This window comes from Orbicella franksi, chromosome 10 (genome assembly GCF_964199315.1).
Source record: "Orbicella franksi chromosome 10, jaOrbFran1.1, whole genome shotgun sequence".
NCBI lineage: Eukaryota > Metazoa > Cnidaria > Anthozoa > Scleractinia > Merulinidae > Orbicella > Orbicella franksi.
Window position 1 is genome coordinate 26,192,034 of NC_138154.1, and position 23,479 is coordinate 26,215,512.

At 38.4% G+C, this 23,479-nt stretch overlaps 2 protein-coding genes across 4 annotated transcripts in view; both read left to right on the forward strand.

Moving 5' to 3' along the window:
* Window positions 1-23,479, forward strand: part of LOC145501887 (uncharacterized) — a 237,544-nt gene that overhangs the window by 119,692 nt on the left and 94,373 nt on the right. The window lies entirely within an intron of this gene.
* LOC145501892 (neuropeptide FF receptor 1-like) lies at window positions 10,811-18,725 on the forward strand. The gene is made up of 3 exons (XM_081481286.1): window positions 10,811-13,292; window positions 14,364-15,673; window positions 18,262-18,725. Exons 2-3 carry the CDS (start codon window positions 15,546-15,548, stop codon window positions 18,539-18,541), a joined length of 408 nt encoding a protein of 135 aa, XP_081337412.1. The 5' UTR covers window positions 10,811-13,292; window positions 14,364-15,545; the 3' UTR covers window positions 18,542-18,725.

Below are 23,479 nucleotides of genomic sequence, written 5' to 3' on the forward strand. Positions count from 1 at the left end.
TCTGATGAGTGCTGCACACAAATTGTGTAGTCCAAACTAAATAATAATAAAATGCAAAGTCAAATCTACAATTGATCAGTTTGTCATCTGTTATTTTATATATCTATTTATAATATAGATAGGATCCTGCGCATGTTCTGATTCGTCAAAAACCCATGTTTTATCAGAGTATAAAACATAGAAAAAGCGTGCTTTATTGTTTTTGGCCACATTACTTCTATATCATAAAGCAAATGAAGAAGCTTAAGCCATGTACTACACTGTGATAAAACACTCCGGACATTTGAGAACACTCAAGAAATGTAGAAACACTCACCATTGCGAACATCCAAATCACTCCTTGAAAGTTAAGTCAAAGGGAGTCTGCCTCAAATTTTGGACAGTAGCTAGTTTATCATCCATATCCATATCTGCAAATTTTTATTTCGAAATATATTTTCTCTGAGAGCGATTTTTGTACAATCACACCACGATTCTTTAATCCTGTTTCGAAAATGTTCTGTAAGTTTTTACTGCGATTGAATATGGCAACACAGTTTTTTTTAGCATTTTGTGTCCAGAAACTGAGAAGCAAATTGAATTAACAAGAAACAAAGTTCGCTTTAAATTGTAGCTTTCAAAATGTGATTTGGATGCTTGCACTTAAACGTCTGGAAAAATTTGACAATTTATTTGAAAGTCTTTGGTATAGTTTGATAGCCACCTTTATATTAAGTTTTAATTTGATATGGGGTTTACATGTACATTGTCTACATATTAAACTGGACGTGCGACATCCATTGTGTGTGAGACACCTCTTAAGATATATAGTAATCTTAAGAGGGTTCCAATTATTGAAACAAATACTGAAGTTAAATATGCAAAATAGCAATTCATTAATTCATCTTTAAAGGGAACAAAGGGAGTACATGCATTTCTACTGCACATTTTATCTTATTAGTAAATGTTTTTCTGCGAGTGTTAGAAACATGACTATTTTGTGTCTTTGAAGCAAAGCCTTATCAGCAATCCATGTACTTTGTTGTTCCTCTATGTGCATACCTGCTGCAGTGGATTGAGTCAATCAAGTTGATCTTTTGTGTATGTTGACAAAAATCTGTTAACTGACTGAGACAAGCTACTACTTGTAGCCATGCCAGAACAATTCGAGACCACGGGTTTGTTTTACATCCTGGCCAAGTTTCTTCAATTTTTAAAGGGTGATAATCTTTAAACAACAAAGGGGTGTTTTTTTCAGAAGTGTATCTACAGAGGTATCAGTTGGTTATATTAGTAGTTGCTTTAGTTGACTTGAAAAGTCTGAATTAAGGGTACTTTTACAATTAACGTAATTTTTCCTAAGTTAGATGCAATGAGTTGCTGTTCCATTTTAAACTTATACATTGATGATTGTATATTCGTAAACTGTACTTAGCGTCTTATTGAGTCTGTTTTATTACATTTTACAATAAATGATTACATGACTGTAACTTGTGGCTTGCGTTTAATTTTTTCATTGGAGAAGATAAAAGAAGTTGAAAGAGAAATGTTCCAGCTATGTAACTACTTACCGGCTTGCTATATTACTTTAACTGAAGTTACACGAGTACTTCATTTCAAACAAAGTGCTTGAGCTTAGTGCAGTGCTGAACAGAACAAAATGCGGACGATATTGGGCTTGCATTTACTTGGCTTTGATGTCCATAAAGCTCTATGAAAGGATGCCTTTACAGCGCTTTGAAAGGGCATTACGGACATAGTAAAGTACAGCTTTACGCGACGTGTCCATAAAGCCGTATGAAAGGATGCCTTTACAGTGCTTTGAAAAAACTTTACGGACATAGTAAAGTACAGCTTCACGCAACTTTACGATGCGATAAAGTTCCGTAAATGTATCCCCTTATGCGTCTTTACAGAAGCCCGTAAAGACGCTTAAAGTTCAACTTAACGATTTCGTAAAGATCCGTAAAGTTCCGTAAATACGAGCTTTACGGCAGCTTTACGGCAGCTTTACGGAACAGTAAAGTTGCTATTTCGTGCTGTGAGACGCTAACGCCATTCTCCGTCAACACGAACACATCATTCTCTCCGAGAACAGAATACTGGATGGGGGCCTGGGTCCAGTTGACAGTTTTATTGATGCGCCAGTATACTGATACCTGGGAGACTGGGGTGACATTACAAGAATATCCATGTAGTCGCCAAGCCTGCAAAGGCCGTTGTTCAATGATGCCGTCTGAGGAAGAAGTTAAGTTGAAAAATTTCAAACGCCCTTTTTTCGAGAACTGGAGCGATATTATGGAATCAAATTTCTCCAGACTGGAGAGATATATCTGAACTAATCTTTTAAGAAAAAAATTTGCGGATTTTTATTTGAGACTCTTTCAGATAGGAATGACTATGTTGAAGTCGACACCCTGACTCAAATTCTTAAATTTAGTGCCTGATTCATGTCAAACCATCGTTTAGCTTATCTCTAGTTAGTCATAGCTCCTAGTATCAATCAAAATATGTAAATGTACTTGTACTAAACGGTTTCGTATATCTTTGTCTAAGTAGTTGAATAGTAATCTTATTGTATAAATATAGATGTGGCCCGCTTCGATTAGATTAGACTACCTGAAGGTTCACGCTGTTATCATAGTCAAGCTTTTTAACTTAATTACTTTTGATAATAAAATGTTAAGAGTAAAGTGTGTATATTTTTGTAAAATTGTAAATGTATGAGTAATAAATAAAGTTGTTGTTGTTGTCCATTGATACTAAAAGCCCTGGGAACGAGTTTGGGTCGATTTTTGTCATAAATTGCATCATCGTAAGGCCATGCCCCCTTTGTTTTCGTTTATTGTCGAATGCGTTGGGTCGGTCGGTCAGAAAAGGAAGAAAAAAAAAGCAAAAATAAACTTGGAAGAGGAGTCTGGAGCTAGGATGTCCGGTACCTCAGTATAATATCCGTGGAGCCCGAAAACAACAAGGTGTGGTTACAAAGCCAACATCGCGGCAATGGAGGAAGGAAAAAGTCGACGTCGTTGTTAAAATCAAACGAGAACAGGGAAAACTAAAATTCTGTAGAAAAAAAATTGCTTATGTTCCAGATTAAAGTGACAATTGTTTGAAATAATGTGTCATTGCCTTCATTGCCCTCTGCGTAACTTGTTTTTTTTTTTTTTTGGAAAACGCGAAAAATCTGGGTCGGTCTGACGACGCTAAACAGAGAAAAAAAAGGGGATGGCTTAAGTAATGAAGAACAAATTCTGATGCTGGTTGTGTGTTAAAAAGTTATCGGAAAAGTAAAATCTGCCATAAGCACTGCGTAAGCTTCAATTTCTACCGCCTAGCTCTAACCATCGGGATCCTTTATTTCCCTATGACGGTAACTTAGAGCAAATAGCAAAATTCCATCTTTCCCGTAATTGGTATCGATAAAAAATCTATCTTTCCTTCGAAACAAATTAAAGCTATAACCCAAAGCCATTTCCGCCGCTTTAAAACCATAAAATCTAAGATCCAAGACTCAAAATACCATTAGTTCAGCCAGGTTGGCTGTCTATAATAAAATGCTTTGGAACGATTAGGAGAGTTCAGCTTCCATCTTTACATGCATAGAGGTTATCGGTAGGATAGTCCATTTTAGGTAGACCTTTCGCTTAAAATTAAAGTTACTGTAACTTTGCCGGAGAAAATCCGTGTATCATTATGCGCACCATGTTTATTTCGCTTGTATTTCCCGCGTGAAGGAATTAATCTCTTTAGCCGACTGACAAGGCTATCGCCGAAGTTATCAAGATCAATTCGCAGAAAAAGTCTTGACAAAACGTTTTCCACAGGTTTTTCCGCAGGCTGAAGCAGAGGGACAGTTAAGCACTGCAGGTTTCTGTAATCGCAAACTAAAGCCTCAACTGCAAATAGTGACTTAATTTAAAAGCAAAATGTCTCACCATGTTCTGTGTTGGATCTCTGACTTCCACAGATCGTTCAGCTCCCTGGCATCCCGAGGGTGCGCTATCAGAGTAGACTAAACTGTTATAATTCCCTGCACTGGCATACGCGTGAAAAATAGTCTTCTGCTTATTGGTTAAATTTTCGACGGGATTCGAGTCTTTAAAATTCACGCTGTAGTCGACTGTGCAGGAGTCTGAAATGGTAAGCTTAAACGTCTGATTTGTCCTCAGCAGGGTGGACGTACGCGTTATGTTTAATTTGAAGAACGCTGCATTACAAAATAAACAGAGCAATGCATGATTTCAGTTTATACTTGCAAGTACAGTATGCTATTTCTGACAAGTCTGCCTTTATATTAACCAAATAAAATATGGAGCGGTTTTCATTAAGTGCCATGTTAAAAAATCAGTTAACCACCGAAGTTACCGGCCAAACCTATGACCAAAAAAAAAAATGGCACGCGACGAAAGAAGAAAGTCGATAAACGTCCAGACATCTTTAACTAAACAGAGAGCGGAAAAACTCTTCTGGGGTAGGCCACCGAGAAACGATTTCGGCCGCGTAAACAGTTTCGCTCCTTCGTTTCTTAGGTCACCGAGGATGCTGACCAGCTGACCATACTGTGTATTCAGTCTTTTTATTTCTAGTGTAAGTCACACGAAACTTATATTGTTCCGGCGTAAATTCTCAATTACCGTTAAACCGGGGTACGTTATATTAAGGGGGAATTTTTAAAAGTGTACCAAGCCAAAAGACTTTGCATATTAATTCAGATCGAAATTAACGAGCTTAGTTAATGAACTTGTGCTCTCAGTTTATCGCTTAACTTGAAACAAGTTTCTGAAACGCGGTAATGACTAGGTTCTTTAAATTGATCTTACGCGATAAATTTTTAATGAATGAAGCACTCAAATTACTCCTTTCCAATTAAGCTGTAGGAATATATCCTTCATTAACGCTGTGTGTGACTCTTTAGATCGCCTCAGTAGCTCACACTAACTTTAAATTATGACTTTGATGATTTCATCCACAAGTTGTAATTGATAAAATTTCATACTTTCTGACGCAATTTGGCACCGGGCGTGGAATATTGTCAATTGAGGGAAGTTTGGATAGATTTTAACAGAAAAGCCCAAGAACGAATAGTGGTAAAAACCCGGCGAGGTTTCGTATGCCGTCAGTTTTCCTAACTCTCCTCGCGATTCCCATTTTTTTCAGTGGTTCAGTTGCATCAGGAAGTGACCATTACATGAGAAAAATGAGAACGCCTGATTACTCGTGCAGGCCTTTAAGGTCGCACGAGTTAATATATATGGGATATTGGCCAAGCGTGAGGTCAAGATGGCTGGATATTGACCAAGTTCTTTTTTTGCGTGTTTATGGACCTCGACTCCATCTCGGTCCATAAACACGCAAAAAAAAGAACGAGGCCAATATCAAGCCATCTTGGCCGAACAAGCTTGGTCAATAAAGGATTTATTATATGGCTTTCAGGGAAATATTTCTTGCGGGACACGGCGGGTAGTCCCGAGCGGGCAAGATAGCTCCATCTTGCCCGCTCGGGTAACCAATCACAGCGCAGGATTTGATTCTTCTTGCCCACTCACGGAGCTAGCCATATAATAAATATGGATATTGACCAAGCGTGAGGTCAAGATGGCTGGATATTGACCAAGTTCTTTTTCTGCGTGTTTATGGACCGAGACGGAGTCGAGGTCCATAAACACGCAAAAAAAGAACGAGGTCAATATCCAGCCATCTTGGCCGAACAAGCTTGGTCAATAAAGGATTTATTATACGGCTTTCGGGGAAATTTTTCTTGCGGGACACGGCGGGTAGTCCCGAGCGGGCAAGATAGCTCCATCTTGCCCGCCCGCTCGTGTAACCAATCACAGCGCAGGATTTGATTCTTCTTGCCCGCTCACGGAGCTAGCCATATAATAAATAGATTTAGTCAAGCCTAAAAGCAGAGCTCCTAGACCGGGATGTTTAAAGCCTGATTAAGCTAACACAGGATAAGCGAGAATTTTTATTTGAGTTTTGTAAGGTTGTTGAGTTTCTGTGAGGTTTTCTGTTGTTATTATTTGGCCTTCTGTTTTGAGCGGTTTTCCCTACAAACCCATGTACTCCCGAGCCTGGGATCATAAGCGGCAAAGCCGAGAGAAAGTCGCCCAACGGAAGGATGTGGAGTGAAAGAAATTGTGCTGATAAGTTCTCGCCAGCGAGCTTATAAGAATTCCAGAAAAGGCAAAAGATATAAAAGCAAGGACACCCTTCTTTGCAATGCACCCTTCATTTAAAACCCTATTGCATTCTTCGTGCAAAGCCTTTCTGAAGAGTTTCAAATCAGTAGCAGGGTCACAATTAAGTTATTTATTTATTGTTTGTTTTTGGGTTTTGTTTCTACTTTGCTATATTATTTTGGCCAAGCAAAAGAAACGAAATATCCTGTTTATCCTATGCAGAAAGCTACAATAGGTGGCTTTCTAACACGTTTATTTCTGACTTAGATTTATGTTTCTCTATTTTAACTTTACTTGTTACCCGTTAGCTAGGAGGGCATCCAAATAAAACTCTGCTTCTTTTCTTCAAGCAGTATATATATAATATTTCGCTATAATCGTACAGAGGTTCAAGCCAAGACGACGAGCGAACTCATCAGTCAAGCCATATTAATTCTAATACTTTTCTCTCATTCATCAGTCACGATGTAAACACCAGACTTTGCAAAGAGAGAAAGCTCTGAAACCTAAATGTATTTTTAATTTCCCCTGTTTATTTTGATTTTGTTTTGACAGGTCTTTTTAGGGTTGTAGTGAAACACTGTGAATGTAAAAGTTTTGTTTCATCCCGTTTTCGTGACTTGTTGATCAGTTATCTGCACGGTGCAATCCGATCATATATACTGCTAAAGAAATAACGGAAGTAAGATGATTCGAAAGACATGCAAGGCCAGTTAAAGTTTATAGCGATAATTCAGTTTTGTTTTACTGAGTTCCAGACGACGTAAATTTTAAAATTGCAAATCGTGCGCCATGAAAGAAATTAAGGTTTCGTGAAATTTGTATAGGCAATCATACGGTTTCGAGTTCAGTTTGGAATTAATTTGCACGAGTGAGTTTTTCAAAAAGCTGAAATTACACGAGCCGCTTCGGCGAGTGCAATTTCAGGTGTTTGAAAAACTCACAAGTGCAAATTAATTCCAAATTGAACGAGAAAAACCGTATGACTACTTATTAATAATATAAAATTGAAAACATTCGCGTGGAGGAAGTGACGGGAGATCTTTCTGAAAGGCATTTTTTCTCATTCAAGAAAACTTTTTTCAAAGTTTCCGCACAAAATATTCGTCATTATTTTACGTGATATCATTTGCTTGGAAAATTTTCTATTGTCTTTCAGCCAATCATAACCGAGAATTACGATGTGGAATCTGCACTAGTGTTACACTTTTTGTACCGGTGTTACACTTTTTGCACTGGTGTTACACTTGAACTGCACTGCTCTCAGCGAATCAGAATCGAGTAATTTTTTCCTGTATATTATTAGTATAGGTAATCATATGGTTGCGAGTTCAATTTGGAATTAATCTGCATGAGTGAGTTTCCAGAAAGCTGAAAATGCACGAGCCGCTTCGGCGAGAAACACGGTATGATTACTTGTTAATAATAAAAACATGAAAAAAAATTGCGTGGAGGAAGTGCCGGAAAATCTTTCTTGGAGCCATTTTTTCTCATTCGCGAAAACGTTTTTCAAAGTTTCCGCACAAAATTTTCGTCATCATTTCACGTGATACCATTGGCTTAGAAAATTTCCTATTTTCTCTCAGCTAATCATAATTCAGAATTATGATGTGTAATTTGCACTGGTGTTACACTTTTTGCACTGATGTTACACTTGAACTGCACTGCTTTCAGCCAATCGGAATCGAGTAATTTTTTCATGTACATTATTAGTAGAGGTAATCATGTTGATGATTTAGTGTAGGTTTTTCCCATTGAATATAAATAGCTTCTTTTATCTTAAGCTGGAAGGTGGTGGAAGCGTGATCTAGGATACTGAAACAGTCAGTGGAGCATGAAGTGCGGCATTGCTGAGAAGTTTGTAAGTGTCTAAAAATGTGAGAGGCCCTATCACTGAACATGTGCTCACGTACGCGCGTGGAAAAATGCTGAGTGGTTTCGCCGACATAGCGGGCATTACAGCCCGCACACAAAAACTTGTATACCACACCCGCACGGAGCCCACGAGGGATAGGATCTTTCACACCAAACATGTTGTACTAATTTTTTAGTTGACTTTCCATTGTGTTGACATTTCCCTAAGATCATAGTGGTTATACTGGAAAAGAAAGGAATATAGTGTTTGTAAAGTACATTTCGCTGTATCATACATAATATACTTAAGCGCACGATGTAAGTTGGGAAGTTGATTATTAAAGCAGCATGGCGGACTTCTAGATTTGATTCGTGTGTTGTGTCCGTTTATTGCAATCCAGTTCTATCGGTTGTGGAACGTGACAGTTAGGTTCACATACATCAAATTAACGCTAAATTTCGAGAAGCCTGAGAATGTGCGCCTAACTTTTTTAAGAGAACTTCCTGCAATACAAACGTCTCAACATTTCCAGCGTTTCCAGTCATTGTTAGCTAGTTGTTATCATGTTGTTGCTCCGTAAATGGATCTAGAGAGGGAAGACTCCTATGGATGCTGATATAGAGATGACCATGCAACGGGAGGACGAACGGGCCATGAAAATCCTAAGAAGAAAGGCTGAAGAAGTTAGCTATCTCCTTGGGGAAACGGATCAGTCTGAGGACCAGTCGAAAGACATTTTGAACTCAATTCTTAAAGAAGAACTACCTGATGGTGATTCCGAGGTATTGATAGTGGAGTTGTGAGCAGATAAGGTTTTGTTATTGAAATAAAGGTGCTGTAAAACAACAATGATGCAAAATAGTGTGATTTTAAAAATGAACATCAACGTAAATTAAGACGCATTAAATTAACACCATTTTTTTAAAATCGCCTTAATAAAGTGCTTCGTTAATTTCCTGTAATAAATTAGTATACTTTTCTCATTCGCGTAAAATTCACTTCATGACCTGATTTATCAAAGCGGCAAACACTCAGTTGGTTATTTAGGTTCCCTGGAGCTGGGAGATTCCCAAGACCCTATATACGCCCGTTGCATGTACATTTCACTCTTCTTGCAAGTCTTCTCTACTCAACAGCTAAAGCAAGTTTCTCCACCCACCTGCCCTTCAGCGCAGCTAGCAAATCTCTTCTCCCAATCTCAATCTTAGTTTCATTTAAGCTGCGAGTTCCTGTTGTTGAAGTTTCGGCAATGTGAACATCATTCTGAACAATCCAAACACTACTTCGGTCCTTTGACTTTTACCAAGCCAAGACAAACTCGAGTATTTAGAGCTTGTTTTCCTACATTTTTATTAATTCGAAGATGCGGAGTTTTCCTTGACAATTTTAGAAACCAGATGTTTTCGTTCCACTGTCGCTGACATGATTGTGGCGAGTTTTTCTCCAGCCAACTGGATCCTATGTTTTCCCTCACCGTGCAGTTTGAGAACTTTGTACAGTAGTCAATCACAAATAAAAGATGTTTTAGCGCCCAAGCTGTTGTCGACTAGATGTTATAAAAGAATTGTTGCATACTTTTAACTGTGTGTATATCAAGTTATGGATGTACTTGGGAAGTTTGGAGAGCACTCAAGAAGCTATAGTTGCTCGATGCGCAGGTGAATGCAACTCTTACGCTTCTCTCGTGCTCTTCAAACTTCCCGGGTGTATCCATAACACGATATACACACGCAAAGCATTAAACAATTGTTTAATTGACAGACCACGTATGAAGTATGTAACAACCGACTTTTTGCTCGAAATACTGAACCAAATTTCAACTCGAGGAAAGTTTGAGCTTAACCTTATTTACTTACTAATAATCTTATCCTCTTCACAAATAAAACATGATTTAGCTTCGAAGTTGTTGTCGCTCTGCTGTAAAAGAATTGGTCCAGACTTTTAGCGGTGCATATATCGAGTTAAAGATGCACTCGAAAAGCGGCATTATTGCTTTGAAAATCGTGAAAATATAAATATACAAGAACGGTGAATTTTAGGTGCAAATTTCGGTGCATCAAAATATTTGTACAAATCTAACATCGTTTTTCGCTCATCAGTCAAAATGAGAATTTTAAAGTATTAACTTTTTTAGTAACAGCTGAAAGGAAGTCGAAACGAAATTGGCGTCTTCCAAGTTGGATGCCTTGTCTGTCTGCGTTGACTATTGAGAGGATCTGGGCGGAAGTCGTGATACTGAACAACAAAAAAAAATTCTTAGAACGTTAAATAAAATATATATATATCCTCAAAATCACAAAAAAAAAAATTAAGTATAATAGGTCTGGTAAAACATACACGAATGTTACAGAACTGAACTTTATTATTTTGTTTTTATATTTCGTGCTCTGCCAGCATGTTTTAGTTACGTCAGTGGTGTGATGTTTGTTTCTTGAGTTCAGACAGTTCAGCCAATTGTTATTCAACGGCATAGCATATCGACAGTTTGTTTACACGAAGATATTTAGTTCAGAATTAATGCAATTTTACTGTTCTCCCGTCTTGGACGTTCAATCGACTTCCCGATAATGCTGTTTGTTTTGTTTTGTTTTTTGGTTTTTATTAGCAACGCAGTTTAGAGACTCAGATACTTTTTTTTAACACAGAAATCGCCTCTTGGATTTGTAGTGTAAAGATCTCATGCGGAAAATTCAATTTGAAGCGTGATGTTTTCTTTTTGTCTTAGACAACTGAAAAGCGAAACGGAAAAAATATTCACCTAATTACTTTTTAAGGCCAGAGCATTTTTACATATTGTTTACATTTAATTCTTCTACTTAATCACGTAATATGAGTTTCATCTTACAGTTTGCAGTGACTGTTCCTCTTTAGCTCTGAGACCAATCACTAAGAAGTTTCTTCTTTACAAGGTAGGCTTAATGACTTTCTAAATTTTTTTGCTGATTCTTTATATTACACTGTAATAGTCGAACAATTTGGCCCAGTATTAAGATGGTTACTGTTAAAAATATCGTATTAAATTCAAAGTAGAAACCGAGAGAAAGTTTTGCACTCATTTTTGACTTAATTCGTTTCCACTATTTCTTTGTTTTTTTTCAATACTGTTAAAGCAGACATGTACAGTGGCAATATACCAGTGAAAATAAAGTCTTATGAATTAAAAGCGGCCCATGTTTAAAGCATCACAGTTAATGGGACGCGTATCTTCTGCGTTACAGTTATTTTACTGTTTTGGAGAAGGCTTTAAGTTTACGTCTCCCTTAACTGTCCAACATTTGAAAACACAACCGAATTCGAACGGCAAGTCTTCTGTGATCTGCTGGTAAGGGCAAATATTTTATGCAGTTCTTTACAAAAATAGAGAAACAGCTGAAGCTCTCTATTAATAACATTCTTGCAAGCTGCTACAAAATTGAGCATGGTATTGCGGGCGTTCCAGTAATTAGAAATTCAAAACTTTAAAGTTTCAAATACAGGTTTACATCAAATTCGTCGAGGCTGCAGCCCAAAATATTATAAAGGGATCTTTGGCAACATTTTCCTTTACCGCCGAAGACAAGAAAGTTATGGCTATCTCTCGAATGATGAGAACAATTATAGGCCAAGGAAACGATGACAAAGGTGGGCTTAAACTGTTGTATAAATTCCGGGTAGTAGCAGTTAGAAAATTATGGAGGTCTGTAACTTTCAGTTGAAAAGGCCTTTTAAACGAAGACAAACATTCAGGAAGATTAAGCAAAGAAAAAACCTTAAAAACAAGCGTCATATAGTCTGAGGCTGGCGAAATGAGAAAATTTAGCGAGTCGAGTATTATTGGAAATAAAGTAAGCTACATTCAATGATCCACAGTTAGTTACGGAAAAAGGCCTGTGTTTTTGTTCTTGACACAGATTATAAGAGATTCGTCGTCGAGCTCCAATGTTAAACCATAAAGTACAGTCGCGAATACGCAACAATTCAACATGAAACATTAAGCCCGGCGTTTAGCTCATGATCAATAGAATTATTCATTCGCTTCAAATCTGAATATTTTACCGAAAAGAACGGAAGGTTTCTACATTTCAATATTCTCAGTTTAGAGCAAGAAAAATACTGAAGTGAACGCGTAACGACCGTGTTGCGTCTTGAGGTTGTGCAGTAGGGTAGCAGTATTTTAGAGCAGAGTTGTATTGTCCTCAACTGCTTAAAATTAAAATGCGTCAATTTCCCACGACTCAATATCACATAAGTGGAGGCAAAATTGTCAATTTTTTATACGTAACCACATGATCTCTTTGCAGGGTGACTGTTTTCCACTGCTGAGTTGCTTGTAAGACCCACTCACCAGGAACTGAAGTTTTCTATTGGCAAGGTAGGTTAAAGACACATTGAATTCTTACTGATAATTGTTATTGCAAGTATATCCTGTTTAGTGGAGAAGAAACATCAAGAAAAAAGAAAAATGCTCAATGCTATAATGAGAGCTCTTCAAAATCGTTATTTAAGACCAAAGTCAGCAAAGGAAATATTTAAACAATTCTCGGTGAATACAGTCACTTTTATGTTTTAAAGCAAATTTAGTTTTAACTAGCCATCAATTTTATTTTGGCTCCAAAAAGCAGTCTTCGAGGAAGTAGACTCAAGGTTTTCCGAAAGGTAGACAGTTAAGGGATAACAGTGAAAAGCTATTATTCAGGGCCACCACAATATAATAGTCGACACTGAACAGAGAGTTAGTAATTCGCCAAAGTGAAATTAGAGCATTTGACATTCCTGAATAACTTTAAATTTCTAAGGCAGCTGAGAGGAAGTCTTAAAGGAAAAGAAATTTTGAATAATTTGGGTTTTTTTTAAATAAAATAATCCATCGGCAGTATAGTTACGCACCGAAATCCGTTTTGTACGAGCGAAGTAACGCTGTCACTACATTTGGCCAAAGCTTCACAGCGTTCAGTCAGCGAATGTTCTTACAGTTCAGTCATAAAAATAAAAAATAGTGTTAATAATAAAGAAGAATTTAATGTAGTGAGGTCGAGTATTCAAAGAGTAAAAGTATGACTCATTCTTCGCTAATATTATTTTAACAACCGAAACGAAGAGTTCATAGTTTTTTTGAAGACGAAAAGCATCAAGAAGATCAAGCAGCGACGAATGTTGGTGGGCGTAGCTTAATAAGTCTTAAGACCTTCTGCCTGAGAGACCGGGGCAGACTTGGAAATGAAGGTCGACCGATTTAGCTTAAAATTGGTACACAGAATCGTTATGTGGACTTATGTAATATGCCAAAGTTTCAGGTTCAAGGACCATTTTAACAGAGTTCTGCATATCAGCCCCTCTGGGGTCCCCAGGGGCTGATTTTCAGTGTGATTTTGGCCAGTTTTCGATCTGTCTTTTAGCAACGTGCAATGATTTCAGACAAAACCAAAACCATATTTGTAATGCACTATTCTTAGGCATTTATGGGTGAAAACATTAGCTCACGGGAATTTTTCGTTAGTCCGTGGCTGTTATTACAACTTGGTCCTATTTGAGGCATATGGGAAGCAACCAGAAATGGCCTGTTTTTCAGACCACATATTTTCCATGCCCATGTTTTATATCGTGAGGTCCTAGTATCCCTGCAAAGTTCAGCCCTTAGTTTAGTAACATCAAGAAAAAAATACTAAGGTTGAGGGTTTTTTACCAAGAAAAAAACTTACAAGAAAATAACTAGCCAGGCCACTTTCGGTTAAAGTTTCAAAAAAGCGTGTGTGTAAAGCTTTGTGATCCCATTTCGTATTATAACCCACCTGTCAGAGAGTTCTTTTCTGAAGAAAACAACTTATCAAATTAATCACTCTAAATGCAATTACAACGTCTCTCGTAACACTACTTTAAAATCGCTTTGAACCTTAAGGAAATTTCGAATGTAAACAGGAGGATAATAACCGACTCCCATTTATACATCTGGGTGGAGAGAGGCATTGTGAACGAAAGTTGCCTTTCCCAAGACGACATGGCGGCGCCCTAGTAACCAGGAGCGCTCGATCCGGAGTCCAACCCGCTAACCATTAGGTCGCGAACGTGCTATGTGCTAGGCAGTTGCCAGTGTTGTATAGAATCCGACTGCGTTACTACGTTACAGGTTTACTTCAGTCTGTCGTGAATTGATGAAATGCAGCCGCGAAATGAATATATGGCCAGCACGTGGACCTCTTGCCGGCTGGATTGTTTATTTACAAGATCTGCGATCAATTAATTAACCTTATTAAATCTATTCAGTCTGTAAGTGAATTTGTTTCATTTGAGTGTGTTTCAAAGGCAGAGGAGCGAAATTCTGGCTATTGCAATTTAGTCTCCTGGAAAACTACATGTAGAAACATGAGCATACGGTGTCCCTTTTGGAAAGAAGATGACATATGCGGGGCATGAGATAACAAGCCATCCGAGCCTGCTGTGACTCTCCCAGTAGCGACGGTAGATCGAGACGTTACCTACCTGCTGGTCAAATTAAAGTGAACGCTGGTGGTAATAAACTGGCCGCGTCCCACAGAGTTGACAATTTCTCTGAATGGAAGTTACAGGATGAATTAAAGAAGATTATCATTTGCCCACGTCACGGCGGAAAATTCACCTGTTTGCGTGACCAAAGTGGGGCATGTCAACACCCTTTCAATCAAGGAGAAAAAAGAAATTGAAGAAACCGAAGAAGATTACCGCTGACGTTTCAGATAGAATATTTTAGGAGTTCGGCATTGTGATACCTACTGCATCCCTTAAGTATCCTAGGGTAGAGTGACTGCATGCATGTTCATCAGACATAAATTCATTTTTAACAGAGAAACAACAACAACATGATATTAAGTGTAGATTCTGGATCGTGGGTTCAAATCCCATCTGGGACTCGGATTTTTCCGAATATATGTTTCTCCCAGAATTAACGCTTAAAGATTTTTTACACGTTTTAATGTCTTAAATTCGTTCCACTTGTTCAAGGACCGTTCTTCCATTATCTGCATACATATTTGAACAAAATATCTCTAACTTAAATGTTTAGCCACCCACAATTGAATTGTCAACATTTTCGAAGGTCGTTGAACCTGAAACTTTGGCATATTACATAAGTCCACATAACTTTGTGTACCAATTTTAAGCGAAATCGGCCGACCTTCATTTCCAAGTCTGTCCCGGTCTCTCAGGCAGAAGCTCTTAAATCTAAATTGATAATTCGATATGTGCATGTTGACATGTTACTGGCGGATTGCAAATAATGTGTAGTTTATTGATATTTTTGAAAGAACAGAAGCTTGGCAAGATGCATCGGTGCTCTAATGCATAATTTAGTCTTTCCCTCAAAGCATCGCCGAGGTACTCACATTTTTAATCACTGATCTGCGCTTGCTATGAATTGTGTCTTAGACTGTCCTTTGCCGCTGGCCATTATCTGAAATCGTCTTTAACTCATATACGGATCTCACTTAAACGATTGTTACTTTTAACCGCGGTATACTTTGATTTGTTGACTTTTAGTCTTAATCAGACGTAATTACCGGCAGATTCACGGGACAATGCCAGAATACACGGAATCACTTCCAGCTCAGATTGGCATAACCACAGCCAAATCTATTCTCGCTGTCTTAAACATCGTTGGTAATTGCCTGGTTTGCCTTGTCGTGATAAAGCACCAAGACATGAGGTGAGACGTTATTTTCTTTTGTTTTCCTAGAAAATGAAATGAATTGTCGAAAGCCATTTAGTCCAGCCGGTCCTCTCGAGTTCCTTTTAAAATGCTACAAATTTACAAATAACTGAAATGAAAAAAAAAAAAAAAAAAAAAACGAAAAAAAAAAAATGAAAAGAAAGAAACGCAGTTATTGCGTATTGCAACCTAGTGGGAAAGGCCGAAACGCTATTGTTAGCCAACGTCGTGTTTGAATTTCTGAGCGTGCGTTTGGGATAATTTCTTTTTTGAAAACACGGTCTTAGGTATGATAATTTACGAGCAATTGCAACATAGGGTTTTCCATGCAACCTTTGATGCATTTCGCATGCAGGTCCATGACAATTGGCTTCACGCTAGAAGCTAAGTTAGTTTCAAGGAAGCACTTGACTCAAGTGCACTTGGAAATCTCAAATCGCACGTTAAAAAATTTGGCTTTACACCTGTGACAAAGTATATTACTCGACGCATTTGGGCAGCAAAATCGGTCATGCATATCACAAATGCAAATGTTCGGCAGTAAAACCGTGAAGAAATGCATATAGTTGCTTTGTTGCTAAAGAGTACATAAGCGCAACACAAAGGAACAAACGAAACCTTCTGTATTTCTCTAGAATAGTTCAACAACGCGGTTTTCGGCAAAGAAATTGCTGTAGGGCTTTAGGTAACCGAGACATGGATGCGCTATAGAAATACACTTCCGTGTTACTCAAGTGTGGTGTAGACCATACTTAATAATAATGACAACCAACTTTATTTGTTGAGGGTAGCACACAACGTAATGTCACTGAAAAACCAGTGGCCCTCATATAAATATAAACTGATTCTCAAATCTGCAACCATTACATAAAAAAAAAAACTAAGATATGAGATACACTAAAATATTAAAAAGCAAAGCATTGGATCAAGTCTAACAATTAAAACAAGAAAAATAAAAATTAAAAATTTACATGATAAAATGGTCCAATTCCTTATAACTGTCCATAAAATGTTTAAAAATGGATTTTTGGGAGCGCACCTCGGCTTTTTTGAACTACGAACGTTTCCATGGTCACTAAGTAAAGTCTAAGTAAGTACATTTTACCCCTTCGAACTAAAAGTAGGTTCCAAGTGCATTTAGAAGCTCTAGTGTGAAGCCAAGTAATTTTTCTCGTTTTCCAATATCAGCATGCACAGAAAGTGAATTGGATTCATAATTTTTTACTGATACCCGTCTCACAAGAAGGTTTTTTTAGTTATTGATAAGGGCCAGCATCTCAGTTAACATTTTCTCGCCGAGCTATCGCAGATTTCGTGGGCCTCGCTTTCTTATAAGAATTTTTACAGTCCTGTTTACTTTCAATGAACGAGCTGTCTTTGAATAGGGAAGTTAAGATCTACGACGCGGTCGTTAACGAGAACGCCACAAAACAACAATATGATTGGTTAAAAGACGAAACATAAGCGTGCTGCACGTGTGACACGCATTTTAGCACATACTTTTGCGGTACTCTGCACAACAACGACGTAAAATCACCAAATTTGAGGTTTTGACGAAAGCGTGAGCTTGCAGATGGGAATCTTTCATTCTTTATCTTTATTCTGAAACCGCTGGTACGAATTTATTATCAGGATATTTTGCACACATCGTACGAAACGCACGAGATAGATTAATCTCGAAAGACCTACGATAGTGAAAATTACTTTTTGAAGTGACGGTTTCGTCGATGTCGCCGTCTTGGATCGTTAAGTCCCCAGTTTATTTGAAACACGTGATTGAGGACGCAAAATTACGTTGTCGCATATGGCAGCCATTTTTCAGGATTTCAGATTCGCTGTGTCCTTCACTTTCAATTTCCCCTGAGGCAGCCATCTCGAACCCAAAAATTTGCGATTCTACAACTGCCGGGGATTTAGCATTCATTTTAGGAGGTCTAATACCTAACCCTTACCAACCTCCTTCCAAGGTCGGCGTACTGTGAGCTTCGTTACGCTTCGTATTTGTCTGCGGCAACTTGAATCGAAGTGAAAAAAGTCTTAATTTACTGCAGGGATCTGAAATAATTAGATGAGAAAATTGATTCCATTCCTTCATCCTCAAATCAACTGGTACAAAGCAGAATAGAGCAGACTGTTCTGAAGACGTCGATCACAAATATTAGGGAGCTTAAGCAAACCACGACGACGACGGCAACGAGAACGTCACTAAACAGAAGGTTTAATGAGCAAAACAATGGCTGTGCACGTACGTTATAATTCTTGGTACATTTCTTTGCCATCCTCTGCAAAACAATAACGTGAAATGACCAAGTTGTGCGTCGTCTACTGAACGTGGACGACGACGGCTCATTTTTCGTATTTCCATTTGGAATTGAACGATGTCATTGCATATTTAGCCTGAGCACTTTTTAGAGCCATTGGCGTACCGAAGAGATCTAGACAATCGCGAATTTTGCTGGTAAAATATAAATTCGTTTTCTACGAGGCGTCGTCCTCGACGTCGTCGTCGTCGATGCTTAAGCTCCCTATTAGCCAGTCTCAGCACTCGTTATATGATAGATCATGTGATTTATTTAATTTCACAGAACTTCTATCAACTATCTTCTCATGAACCTTGCTGTTGCTGACATGCTTGTGGGACTATTCTTTACACCACAATACATCTTCATGCATATGTTTACTCATCCTGACGGTGTGACTGGCACAGTCCTTTGCAGACTGTTGACAGGTAGCAACGTGGCCTGGGTAGGAGGTGCCACATCCGTGTTCACATTGGTTGTCATAGCAATTGAACGCTACAGTGCTGTCATGGATCCATTTGGAAATAGAGAAAGGCTTACGACACGAAGACTTAAGGTAACATGAGCTGAAATGAACGGTGACTTTACGTTAAGAAATTTAAAGCAGGCAGCCCTTTACGCAGCCTGCAGTGCAGGCGTATTTGTAAAAGTGGGCGGCTTAATTTCATTCTCGAGCTCAGTGAAATTTGGCCACCATCTTAAAATTCAAAAGGGTTAGACCTGCAGCACCATATATAGTGTCTCGCTAAAAGAAAAAAAGAAGTTTACTCATAGCGAAAGCTTCGTAGTGTCAGATTTTAGCACATAAAAATTACGTTTTTCAGGTAGTTCCTGGTGACAATTCAAAGTCTTGACGTTTCTCATTAAAATTTGCCAAAAAGATCTAGTTTTTTTACATTGCCAAAAAAGATGGATCAGATTTTCGATCTAATTAACACAGAAGGAGCTACTTGGATCTTGCTTGATACCAGTTTTTTTAAGAAGCGTGTTGGTAGGCAGAATTCTGTGTAGAAGTCCATACTTAAAACTGATGAGTCTTGTGCTTTTGGTGCAGCTAGCTGCCAGAGTGTAAGCAGACCTCCAATCCACATCATTGCTATTATTCAGGTCAAGAGCAATACTGCTGTTCCGCTTTTTTGACTTTTCACTGGTACCCTACTTGGAAAAGAGACAAGTTTGTCATAAACAATCCTGTTTCCTTTAACACCTTTTAGAAATAAGTTAAGAAAGGATTCAGGCTTAACTGGATCATTGAGTTCATTTGCTAGGCTCATTTTTGGTGAAGATGTTTAATGGCAGATATAATTCCAATATATTTCAAAGGATTTAAAAGTTGTAAGTCGGATCAAAGTTTGATCTGATTGGCGTAATTGTAACCTTAAAGGGGCTCGGTCACGGTATTTTGAGTTATTTTGGCCACATACAAAATTACCTTTAAATGGTAGGAAACTTGAAAATAACAGTTTAATAAGATAGAAAAACACCAAAGAGATAACGGTAAACAATAAAGGAACAAGGATGGCTAAGGATGGAGAAGATTAACATGGATTACAAACGACGAATTTGAAAACTGAGGCTAAACGTTTCAATATGCGCAAACCGTGAGTAAGCCCCTTTAAAAAGTGGATATCTAGAACTAGAGCCGATGCAACGAAGAGTTCATTAGTTTGTAGTGTACCAGCCTAACCAGCCTTCTTCAGTTACTCTTGTTATACCTTAAAAAGGCTGATTTGGCTGGTACACTACTAAAAAGTCAACTCTTCGTTGTATCGGCTCTATTGCTCTTGATATCCACTTTTCGTAATATGGATAAACGATTCTTAGTTGGACTTGTCGAAATAGCCACTGGATTTATAAGGCTTTTCCAATGACAACGTTTCAAGGTAAATGCAAGTTTCATTCCTTCATTACATGGTTTTTGGTATAAATATTAGTTCTAGTATCGAACCGTGATGACAGTGACGTACCCAGAAAGTGCAGTTGTCTTGCCCTGTTCCTCACTGAGCTTGGAGGGACTTTCCCTCTGCCTTCATCTCTGCTTGTAAATGCTTCTTAACTGTGAACAGAGCTAAAGAGAAGTGTTTTAAATGTTTTGCCTGGAACACTTAACGGCAGTTTGAACATCGGAGGTTCACTTTTATCTCAGGTGATCATTCCGTGTTCCTGGCTTTTTGGATTGGTGATTAATTTCCCAGGTTTTTTGGTCAAGAATTTTGACGCGAAAGCAACTTTCTGCATCAGACGATACCCTGAGGAATGGATGGGCAAAACTGATACTCTGATTTGCTTTCTGCTATTGGCGTTTTTCCCGGTTTTGATAATGGCCGCACTTTACTCCAGAGTCGTTCATACTTTATGGTTTCATCGCCCACAGCACCATGGTTTCGACAATCGTCAGCAGGTAAGGTTAGAGGAAGGAAAAGTGTTAGACTGCTTCAAAAGAGGATGAGGTAAGGGAACATATCCTCATGCCCCATGATAATATTTTAAGCATCGCTGTGAAGTTATTTTGGTCTCGTGCCCATGGTCGCACAGCTAGTGATCAGAGAATCTAACCAATCAGGTGTCATCCTTAAAATAACTCCGCGTCACGACCACGGAATAAATTTAGATTGAAGAAAATTATCATCAGAAGAGACCCATTTATGGTGGATATGTTCTCTCACATAATCCTCTCTGACTGCTTACACAGTCAGTCAAGCAATTTGTTTCTTTAGTTAATCGCGTCACGCAGTTGAGAGAAACTGCAGAGGGAGGCATCCATTTCTCGTGACTGCGAGATACTGAACGCGACTGAACAGTTACTGAACAAAAATGAACGCCTAAGTTGAATAAACGCAACTCAGTTATTCGTACACGAGGTTGGGAACGCGCCACATGACTGCCGTGGTTCAGTTGACCAGAGGTTATCAATATATGTCACGGGGAACGTATTGTCACCCAACACGCTACACCTTGAATGTCCGTTTCTGATTGGATAGTTTAAATATGTTTTAAAAAACCAATTTTTGGTCACCAGGGAGTGCTAAAAGTGCGGAAGCGAGTCACCCTCATGGTCGTCACAGTTAGTGCCATATTCGCATTGTGTTGGATGTCTGGAGCACTCATCTATCTTGTGGCTTTCTTTTCGCCCGTGTTCGGCTCTGGTGATGTTGCATATGTCACGCAATCTACAGTGGTCATGTTTAATTCCGCTGTCAACCCAGTTGTGTATGCTTTGATCAATCAACAGTTCAGCAAGAAGATCAAGTACATGATGTGCTGTAGATGTCGCCCTGGGATACACTCTGTTAGAGAAGAGCGGAACTTGGACGATCTCAACCCAAGTGTAGTGCCAGTGCCAGAAAGAGAAGAGACCCAGTTGTAGCAGACTTAGTAAAATTGACACCAGAAATTTGACAAAAGTACCGCCGGAGGAATTTACAATATTGCTCCCGGAGGGCCTTATCCCAAACGAAAGGAAACGATACATGGAAAAATTCAATGACAAACTAAATGACTGCATTCATCGGTTGCGCTTACACAACACCATTTCCTTTGTAATTTCCACTAAACGGTTAGTTCCGCCAATTACAGGTACGGTAGTGACATTGAAGTCGATAACTGAGAAATGACAAAACAGCCCAGAAAATGAACGATTATTCTTGGAAACTCGTGGAACATTGTTTCAGTTAAGGTATAAGCAGCGTGACTTGCCTCGTTAGTTACCATGTCACTTTTAGAAGATCATTATTTGTAAAACTCTCTTCAAGTGCACTGATCATGAAATAAAGCCCTGAACATCCAAGCTTTCAACGTGTTGTAGTGTCGAAGAGAGTGTGTAGAGAGCGAAGAGAGTGCAAAGCTCAATGTGTTTGGTGAAACATTTAAGAATTATCAAGCTAATTAAATGACTAAGTCGATTATAGATGAGAGAGGTGTGATTGCAACCAAAACGTAACACCCAATTAGATTCCGTCCGTACCAAACTTTTTTCACGAAAATAGGTTATTACTATACTTTTACTTTGACCTTAATTTTGAAATATTTTCACACTTCTCTCATGTATATATATCTCATCGACTGTTATAGTATTACCAGCGGTATGACATCTGCAAGAAAGCTTACAGGACAGGACTTGTGACTGTGTTCCACTAACAAGCAGTCGTCTCCCGCAACGTTGGTTTTATCATCATCATCATCATCATCATCATCACTCCATCACCATCATCATCATCATAACCATCATCATCATCACACCATCACCATCACCGTCATCATCATCATCATCATCATCATCATCATTGTTATTATTATTATAGATCAATTAACTTTATTATATTAACAACTTAACATTTGTCGTTCAGAACCAATCTTAACGAGTTGACGCCAACAAGATTAACTTACGCCATTTTCGGTAAGGTAGGATTGCTTATCTGTTAGTATTTCAAAACACTCTCTACTGGAGACGCTAACGACATTCTCCGTCAACACGAACACATCACATCGGAACACATCCGAGAACAGAATACTGGGTGGGGGCCTGGGTTCAGTTGACAGTTTTATTGATGCCCCAGTATACTGATACCTGGGAGACTGGGGTGACATTACAAGAATATCCATGTAGTCGCCAAGCCTGCAAAGGCCGTTGTTCAATGATGCCGTCTGAGGGAGAAATTAAGTTGGAAAATTTCAAACGCCTTTTTTCCGAGAAATGGGGCGATATTATGGAATCAAATTTCTCCAGACTGGAGAGATATATCTAAACTAATCTTTAAAAAAAAAAATTCGCGAATTTTTATTTGAGACTCTTTCAGATAGGAATGACTACGTTGAAGTCGACACCCTGACTCAAATTCTTAGATTTAGTGACTGATTAATGTCAAACCATGTTTAGCTTATCTTTTGTTAGTCATAGCTCCTAGTATCAATCAAAATATGTAAATGTATTTGTACTAAACAGTTTCTTAAATCTTTGTCTAAGTGGTTGAATAGTAATCTTATTGTATAAATATAGATGTGGCCCGCTTCGATTAGATTAGACTACCTGCGGGTTCACGCTGTTGTCATAGTCAAGCTTTTTAACTTAATTATTTTTAATAATAAAATGTTAAGAGTAAAGTGTATAGATTTTTGTAAAATTGTAAATGTATGAGTAATAAATAAAGTTGTTGTTGTTGTTCATTGATACTAAAAGCACTGGGAACGAGTTTGGGTCGATTTTGGTCATAAATTGCATTATCGTATGGCCAGCTCCCCCTTTTTTTTCGTTTATTGTCGAATGCGTTTTCTTATTTTGGGTCGGTCGGTCGGAAAAGGAAAAAAAACAAAAAGAAAAAAACAAAAGTAAAATTGGAAGAGGAGTCTGGAGCTAGGAGGTCCGGTGTCACAGTGATTTGGGTATCCCTGAGTTTTGGGTAGCCCCGTGCCCAAATCCCTAGTGTTTTGGGTACCCAAAACACTGAAAGCTTAAAACTGGGGCAAGTGAAATCATCCACAAGTATGCTCAAAACCCAATTATCTT

Coding starts and splice junctions, on each gene's coding strand:
- LOC145501892 (XM_081481286.1), top strand. CDS start 15,546: ATGCCAGAATACACGGAATCACTTCCAGCTCAGATTGGCATAACCACA. Junction 15,674..18,261: donor ATAAAGCACCAAGACATGAG/GTGAGACGTTAT, acceptor TTAATTTCACAG/AACTTCTATCAACTATCTTC.